This window comes from Eutrema salsugineum, unplaced genomic scaffold (assembly GCF_000478725.1).
Source record: "Eutrema salsugineum unplaced genomic scaffold, Eutsalg1_0 scaffold_2, whole genome shotgun sequence".
NCBI lineage: Eukaryota > Viridiplantae > Streptophyta > Magnoliopsida > Brassicales > Brassicaceae > Eutrema > Eutrema salsugineum.
The window spans coordinates 18,734,140-18,743,318 of NW_006256829.1; the positions used below are offsets into that span (position 1 = coordinate 18,734,140).

The window sequence follows — 9,179 nt, forward strand, 5'->3', positions numbered from 1 at the left end:
ACAAATATTGGGAAGAGCCCAGTGCCCTAATAGCAATTGCCGCAGTTCCCTGATCCAAGAATGAAATTTGCAGTGTTGGAATACTGTTACACTACTTTGGATCCAATCACCAGTAAGAACAGATTGCAACATGTAAGATCTAAGATGTATAAGCTATTCAAAGCTTATCAAAAAAACCAAAGAAACAATGTTGCTGCAGCCACTTCACAAACTTTGCCAGAAGATATTCCTGCCGGTTATAGTGTAAGTTTCTTACTGAAACTGCTGTGTTTTTAATGTGTCGAATGTTTCTAGTGACTTCTGATGACGAGTCTTATGTTTCTGCCGGTTATGATGTGTCATCTAGGTTTTGCTGTAAGCTCCTTTCTTTCTTATTTCTCAATTCCTGTTTTGGTGCTGTGAGGAACTTTTTCCATCTGGGTAATTTTGTTCTTGTGAATCTCAGTTTGTATCAGGTTCCTTTTAAGCGTCTCAAAAACCTCTTTTTGAGCAATGGTTTTTGATGATCTTTCTAATGTGTCAAATTTGTTTGATTCTCAGGGATTCTATGCTTTTTTTGCTCAAAAAGCTGGTGGTAGTGGAAAGTCTGCTCTTGATATGTATTTGGATGAACCCGTTATGGATATGGTTGCACATAAAGACATGAATGTGTTAACATATTGGAGGGACAACTCTTCTCGTTTTAAGGAGCTGTCTTGTATGGCGTGTGATGTTTTGAGCATTCCAATAACAACAGTTGCCTCAGAATCCTCTTTTAGTATAGGTAGTAGAATACTTAATAAGTATAGAAGCTCTTTATTACCAACTAATGTTCAAGCCTTGGTTTGTGCAAGAAACTGGTTAAAAGGCTTTCCAATAGGTAAGTTTCTTCCTTCATCATTCTGATTTTTGATGATATATCAAATACAGTTCTTCTCTTACATCATGTTATGGTTTTAAATATTTTCAGAGGATGAGAAAGAAGAGGAGAACAAAGAGGAGGTCGAAGAGGAGCAAGAAGAATCTTAAGGAAACAAGGCAGAAGAGGAGAACAAAGAGGAGTTTGTTTATGATTGTGTTAAGTGAATTCAGTTTACATTAACGCTCATCTTTACTTTGTGTTAAGTGAACAAAGAGGAGTTTTTTTTTACTTTTGGATTCTTTGTGTTAAGTGAACAAAGAGGAGTTTTTTTTTTACTTTTGGATTCTTTTTCTACTTTTTATTATCATGCATATTATTCATCTTTACATTAACGTTCATATAGTTTTGAATCTTCTACTTATGAATTTCATTATCAGATTTCTTTTTGTCCATGGTCTTGTCCAATTGGACATGGTCCAGTTGGGCTTGGTCCTTTTTGGACTTGGTCCTTTTTGGACTTGGTTATTTTTTGTCCAAGATTAGAAAAGGTCCAACTGGACAAAGACCACATGGTTGTGGACAGCCCAATTTACAGGACTAGTTGCATCATATGAAAATGGGAGTAATGATAGGTTCTTTCCTTGAGAGTACATCACTTTGAGAATTTAGATTAAATATGCTTGTGAAATGACTTCTGTGCTTGCAAGGCTTGAAATGGTTTGAATCTGAGAAGCAAGTTTGAATTGAACTCAACTCTAATAAGTGAAAACCTTGAACTTGACTTGAAATTATCTTGTGATGCATTGTTTGAATAAGCTTGTGGATACCTATATACATATTTGAGCTAGAATTCTGTTTTTACCACCCTCTTCCTTAGCTCAAATAGCTGAGTCCACATCTGGATCAGTTTTCCTCACCCTGAACCCATCCTTCTTTCAAGCCAAATGTTTGTGTGTAATTGAAAGGCCACCTTGGATCAAACTTAGCAGAAAGTGTTAGGTTTAGAGCGAAAAGGACAAGTCTCATTGAGTGTTAAGTTCCATCATCAAGGAGCTGAGAGATTTGGTGAGAACTAAGTGTGGGGGAATACTTGTTGGTGAGTGGAAAGGAGAGATGAGTGGAAATAAAAGGAGAATGGTGAGAACTAGGGGATAGAAAAAGAAAAGAAATCAGTCTTGGAGTTTTGAGTCAAACAAAGTGAGGTCTAGTGTTTTGAAAAGAAAAAGTCTAGCCTCTAAGTGAAAAGAAAAGAAAAGAAGCCAAGAGTTCAAATGTTTTAAAAAGAAAGAAAAAGAGGCTAGAAGTTACAAAAGAAAGTGAAAAGGAGCTATGTAAAGTTTGAACTCCAAGACTTGAGTGTGAAAATGATAAGTGAGTCCCCTAGTGAGAGGAAAATAAGTGTGGAAAGTGAGGTTCTTGAGAGGTTGAGCAAGTCAGAAAGCTTTGAGTAGAGTGTGGGGTGGGATGAGTCCTTGCCCTTGTATGCATAGGTTGCTTTTTACCTTTAGCATTCTGCCAAAGTTTGATCATTTATAGAGAGATCCCCTTGCTGCATTGAACCCACTAGGGCGCTGATGAGACCATTTTAGTCTCAGTACCTCACCCTAGCCAAACTTTGCTTGTTTGAACATTGCATCATTTGATCCACTTGGTAAAGAGCTTAATGAATGTCAAAGAGTTGAGGAATAAGAGAACTTGTGGAGATTACTGTTGAGTTGATACATCAGAGTATGGTCTTGCATTGCATATTGAGCATGAACTTGAATTCTCTTAGTGGTCACTTCTCTCTTTCAAAGGAAAAATGAGCTCCCAATGCATTCAACCTTTTCCTCTCATTTGTTCCTTTTTGCTTGAGACAAGCAAAGGATAAGTGTGGAGGAGTTGATATATTCATAAACTGCATCATTTAATGTACATATTCTAGTCCAAATCATGTCTCATTTGCATGCATTTTAGGTCTTTAGGCATTGTTTTAGGACTTAGGAGATTGCATTCGGTCCAAGAGAGTTTTGCATGGTTTGGAGTGTTAAACAGGTGCTTTTGGAGCCAATTTGGAGTGGAGGATGTGATTCAGATGAAGAAATGGAGTTGGAATGATCAAAAATGGTGAAAAGGAGCAATTTTGGGTTTCTCGGCAAAATGGTGTACTGAAGGTCGAAGGTTCTCGGCCAAAATCCTTCCCGCGGGTAGAACTCTCGGCCAAAAACACTTGCCGCAGTTAAGTTTCTCGGCCAAAAATCTCGAGTGCAGATACAACTCGAAAATCACGTTACCGGAAGGTCTTGCCGTCTGATTCAGCTGTCGGAGTCTTCATAAACGTTTGAGATAATTGAGTCAAGCGTTCAGAACGGTTGGAATCAAAGCATTTAGACCACGGAGCTGAAAGATATGGTAATCGTAAGACAGACCTCTCTCGCATCCATTCCGGAGCAATCCGATACTCCTGAATGATCGCCTGTCCGGGGAACCTTCCGGTCCGATTTAGTTGTCGGGGGCTTCATAAAAGTTGTAGAATATTGGATCATGGTTCCATAGAAATTGGAATAATGGAAATCTGACGCGTGAGCAGAAAGTTGAGATCGTCGGAAGAAACACCTGTCTCGCTGCCGTCTTGGACCGACCCGATGAGCTCCGAAGAATGCGAAGGACGGCGCACGTCCAGGCCGATTCAGTTTACGAGGCCTTCATGAGAATCAGAGATATTTGAGTCTTCGTTCCAGAACTTCCGAGATCATTCAATTCGGATCTATGAGCAAGAAGTTAACGTCTCCGGAATGGATACATGTCTAGACGCCTCTCTCTGATCGTGTAAATGCACTGCAAAGATGAGCCCTCCAGGAAGCCTTCCACTTCCCAAACACCAAAGCTTTCTTCACCAAAGTTGGATATATATGAGTCCTCTGTCTTCTTCAACCGTAACCACTCAATTCGGACAAGTATCTTAGAAGTTACACTCTCCGGAATTCGAAGTGGTCCAAGCTGCTCTGAATGCTGCGAGAAAGCCTTGCGACTTGGTTAACTCGCAGGCCTGAAGACGAATGCCTGGAAATTGATGCTGCGAGTTGAGAAGTGCGGGTAAGCTATCAATGGATGAGGTCTGAGGCCCCCGAGCAAGAAAATTGCTAAGTCCACAATACTGCGACTTGGGCATGCTACCTGGGAGACGCTGGAACCAAGCCGCATGATCACTCGCAATCTACTCCGACTTGAGCCTGCGACCTGAGTGTAATGGAGACCAACCGGCACGGTTTGTACATTCCCCAGAAACGGCCTTGGTCCTGCGAGTTGAAGAAGAAGAAGATTAAGCCGCAGCAAGACTTGCAAAACACTCCTACTTGGGCGTGCGGATAAAACAAAGCGATTTAAGTCTCACAAGACAAGTTCTTCATCTACTGCGACTTGGGCATGCTACCTGGGAGACACTGGACCAACCCGCAGGATTCCCACTTTACCCACTAAATCCGGGTCAGGACCCGGTTTGTTCCGGGCTGACCCGGTTCATTAGCACTAAGTATATATAGCATTTTGGAGAAAAACCCTAGAGACATGTTATCTTCTATCTTAGTTTCTCTCTAATTTTCTTTCCCCTTTTGTTAAAAAACGAGTTTGTTAAGATATATCTGAAGGATTTAATCAATCTAAGTCTGTTTCTTATCATCTCATCATCTCATTTCTGCTTCTAATCATGATTAACATCATCTCTTGCAAAAGATTAGATGTGTTTTTCATGATTAGTGAGTAGTCATCTTTTAAACTTCTAGGTGTGTAGATTAGGGTGCTTAGATGTTTGATTTGTGATGTTTAGGGTCTAGATTCTCATTTCATTTCCTTAGTTATTTGCTCCTAATGCCAGATTTCCTTGGGAAAGTGAAATCTGGGTTCATAGGCATTTCATGCACCAAAGTGTTTGATGAAATGCCTGAATGAAAGCTAACTAAGGGTTTGTGCATTAATGCCATGGGAATGTTTGTTAATTGCATAAATGACATATTATAACTGTTTCTTAATGCTCATTGATTCATATTTCACAAATGATGATTTGGTTTGAAAGTGGATTAGTGTAGAGATTAATGCCTTCATGAGAGGATTAGTCTAGATTAGAGTTCTAAGTTGAAATGTTTGAGATCATGTGATTGCTTGTTATGTCTTTCTGTATAAGATTCAGTCTTCTTGGTTGAGAGATTGTTTGGTCACTTATTAGGCTTGATGCATTATGCTTGTTGATTGCTTGATTATATCTAATGGTTGTTAGACTTGATTAAGTGATTAGCAAAGGGATTATTGTCATGGGAATGAATTAATCTGATTAAGAAGCCTAGACTAAAGAGTAGCAAGTGTTGCATTATGTTCTTAGCATCATGAATTCACATTTAAAGCACCCTGATCAATGATCACATCTAGAGGTTTAGCTTTCTCTTTATTTGAATTTGAGTGTTTGTTTAGTTTCTCTAGCTTGTTTAATTCTTAATTACTGTTTGTTCTTGCTTGTTTTGTTATATGCTTTTAGATAATCTTGGTTACCAACTCATCTGCTTATTAGACTTGGATTAAGAATTGATCCTCATAGTCTTAGTGTCTAGAATCTCTCCATTTGGATTGATACCTCAAGTGCTACAATGACATGAGTAGTTGAGGAATTGATCAAGGATTGAAAAATTCTTACTATCAATAGGTGGTGATGAAGGTGGTGGAATGGGGATTGGTGAGGTGGAATGAGGTGAAGTGGGTGATTTGTGGTCGGGTTTCGTCTCAACGATCATTTGCCGCAGTCAGGAGCCACGCGACCGCGGTGAAGTGGTGCTCGGCCGCGGTCAGAAAGACGCGGCCGCGGTCGAAGGGCTGTTTCCCGCGGTCAGATCACCTGCGACCGCGGGGGCTTATATCGCGGCCTGTTCATGCTTCTCTTTGGTTCCTGCTGGGCCGAGCAGTCAGGGACCATCCTTCTTTTTTTTGGTCTTTTCGGTTTTTTGATTTTTTTGGCTTTTTTATTTTATAAGAAACACTTGAAACTAAGAAAAAGATAAAGATAAATGGAAAAAGAAAGAAAAATTCTAAGGAAAACAATACCTAAATGGGTTGTCTCCCATTAAGCGCTTTTGTTTTAAGTCGTTTAGCTCGACTTTTGGTGTTGGACGTGGCTTAGTCCAATGAAGAAGATCTTGTCCTGAGACAAGTCTTTTTCGACGTCTCCTTGCTTTGCCTAGCAGGTTCTTCGTCACTCCAAAGTTCTTCTTCAAACTCTTCTGTTGCATAACGTTTTCCTGCCTTGCTGTTGTATGGGACAGCTTCTGTGAAGACATCTTTGTCGATATTAGCAAACGAAATCTTCCGGTTTGGCCAGTCCATTATAGCTCTAGAAGTTGCTAGAAAAGACCATCCGAGAATCACTGGATGTGTTGCATCTCTCGTTTCGACAATATAGAAGTCGACAGGCACAATGCAATATTCTATTCTCAAAGGAATTTCATGAGCTATTCCTTGAGGTGTTGCATTGGAATCATCAGCTAGACTAATCTTTGCTCTAGTCCTGCGCAGGTGCTTACTACCAAGTCTCAAAGCAATTGCCTTGGAAATCATGTTAAGACAAGCTCCAGAATCACAAAGCACGTTTTTAAACATTACTCCTCTAATAGAACAACAGATGAGAAACTGACCTACACCTTCGATTTTGTGAAGTGTTCTGATAACACCGGATTTTGACCATTTTTATGAATCGTTTTAATATCTTATGCAGGTGTTTTAACTCTGTTTTCAATGGTTGTTAATCGATTTCTATGTTTTAGAGTTTTAAAAGAATTTTCAGGAAACTTGGACTAAAGATGTGCAATTTGGAACAAATGAGCAATTTTGGATAAATGCAGACCGTCAGAAGTATGGTACTCGATGGAGACCTTTTCACCGTCCGATCATCCCCAAAATTTGAGACAACATAGAAGAGATAACCAGCTGTCTAATGCAGTTGGTTTGGAGACAATCCAACGGTTAGATCTTCCGATATTCCTGATGCACTAAAGACAGAAAATGCAGTCTCGAAGGAGAGCATAGGCCGCGACCGCGGCCAGACCATGATTCCCCGCGGTCAGGACCACCGCGACTGCGGCCAGACAACGTTGACGTCCGAAAGTGACCTAATTCAAGCCCAAGTCCAGCCCAATACTCATTCTTCAAACCCTAGACGTTTCCAACGAATTAGAAGGCTATATATACTCGTTTTAGGTTATTCTAATGACCAAGCCGTGGAGAGAGAGCAGAGAAGAGCCGCATACCTCGGAGTTGCCGTCTTCAGGAGAAGAAGGAGTCGCCGAAGGAGCCACCATCGATCTCCATCTTCACCCTCGTTCTTCGTTCTTTACCTTTCTCTTATTTAATTACCAGCAAACTATAATACTTCTGTGATGTTTTTATACACTATGATTGAGTAATTCCCTTGTTGGGTTTTAAGGGATTTTTCAAAGGGATTCATGGATTGATTTTTGGTTTGTTAGATTAGGGTCTATCTTTAGAGTTCTTCGTCTAAATCTGCGTTTCGTTTATGTGGCTTTGATCGATAATCTAGCTACTGCGATTAGGTTGATTTACTCGCAGAAAGTGTTGTTGAATCGATTAACCCTATTTAGATGAACAAATTTTCTTAGACGGCGTGAGTCGATCTAAAGCGTTTTGTGAAATTATCAAACTAATTTATCTAGAAACTTAGAGAACTGAATGGGAGTTTAGTAAATCTGAGTGAATTGATTTGTGATTAATACTACGTGAATAGGTTAGTCTGAGTTTGATTTCAGGAACACATCTATAGAAAACTCTATGTTTAATTCTCTTGTTAGTTAGTCTATGATTTCTCGGCGAATTCCCTAACGCCCAACACCTTCTCATATTGATTTGATCTTACTGTTTACTAGTTTTTAAGTTTATTATTTGCTATTTTCGTCACTGTTCACAACCCCCAAACAAACACCCATATTTTCATCTTAACTCAGTTCTCATCTCAAGTAAACTCGTATTGCAGTTACTTGGTCTTCAGTGGATCGACCCCTAAGTACTACAACGTACATCTGTACCCTTGCAGAAAACTAGGGTTAAAACCTGAGCACATCAAGTTTTTGGTGCCGTTGCCGGGGACCTCTAACGTTGCCTACGAGTTTCAGATCAGAATCGAGTCTAAGGTACGTTTTCTTGTTCATTTTTGAAAAAAAAAAAAAAAAACCATTTATTATTTTATATAAAAATATATATACATATAGAAATTAATATAAAAAACGGAAAAATATAAATTTATATATATATAACTAAAAAAAAAATATTTATTATTATATAATATATATATATAAATCTATATATTAACTTTAAAAAAAAACATTTTTTAAAAAAAAAATTATATATATAAACTAAAAAACAAAAAAAAAATATTTATATATATACATAAATTAAATAATTAATTAATTAAAAAAAAACACACACACACACACACACACACAAAAAAAATTAGAGATGGACGATAACAATAGACACTTGCAAGGTTTAGATAGATTTAGAGATAACTACCACGTCCAGCAAAACGTTGATGAGCATGTTAGGTTTCAAAACGCTCATCGCTTTACTCTAAGAGATTATAACACTCCGTATGCTTTCTATGAGAACCGTTCTCCCATTAGTCTACAACCCATCAACGTAGACTATGAGATAAGTTCGAAGCTCATAAAATTGGTCAAGCAGAACCGGTTCCATGGCAATGCATCGGAGAACCCTATGGATCATCTTGAAGATTTTGAAGAAATCTGCAGCACCAAGCAATCGATCGGAGTTCCTGCAGATTTCATAAAGTGCAAGTTGTTTCCATTTTCTCTTTGTGATAAGGCACGTGCATGGTTTAAGTCTTTGTCTCCTGGTTCACTCGGATCATGGGACGAATGCAAGGCCACTTTCCTTAACCATTTCTACAACACCTCTAGATCAAACTTCTTTAGAGACAAGATTTTTAGGTACCAACAAAAAGGAGGCGAGCCTTTTCATGAAGCTTGGAATCGTTATAAAGGCTACATTAGAGAATGTCCTCACCACGGTTTTACAGAGACATGCGTCTTGAATACCTTCTACGAAGGTCTTGAATGGACATCTAAGGCGCCTCTAAATGTAGCAAGCAATGGAAACTTCATGACAAGGACTGTAGAAGAAGCTTACATCTTGATTAATAATCTTGCTGCAAGCAGCAGAAACAATTTTCCTGATCATGGAAGAATATCACGTTCTACTTCCCATGATCATAAGGAGATTGAAGAACTTAAAGCCATGGTGAAATTGTTTCTCCAAAACACGCAGCGTTCTGTTAATGTCTGCGAAG

The 9,179-nt window shown here is 39.0% G+C and overlaps 1 protein-coding gene and 1 non-coding gene across 2 annotated transcripts; one reads left to right on the top strand and one right to left on the bottom strand.

Annotated features, from left to right (window-relative positions):
- The first annotated feature begins 144 nt into the window (after nucleotides 1-144).
- LOC112086644 (zinc finger BED domain-containing protein DAYSLEEPER-like) lies at nucleotides 145-1,008 on the top strand. Its single transcript, XM_024155615.1, has 5 exons — nucleotides 145-235; nucleotides 295-346; nucleotides 446-455; nucleotides 541-859; nucleotides 950-1,008. The coding sequence occupies exons 1-5, from the start codon at nucleotides 145-147 to the stop codon at nucleotides 1,006-1,008; spliced, it is 531 nt and encodes a 176-aa protein (XP_024011383.1).
- Nucleotides 1,009-8,793: 7,785 nt separating this feature from the next.
- LOC112086942 lies at nucleotides 8,794-8,904 on the bottom strand. The gene has a single exon (XR_002899796.1). It is a non-coding gene; the product is annotated as a small nucleolar RNA R71 (small nucleolar RNA).
- Nucleotides 8,905-9,179: the final 275 nt, after the last annotated feature.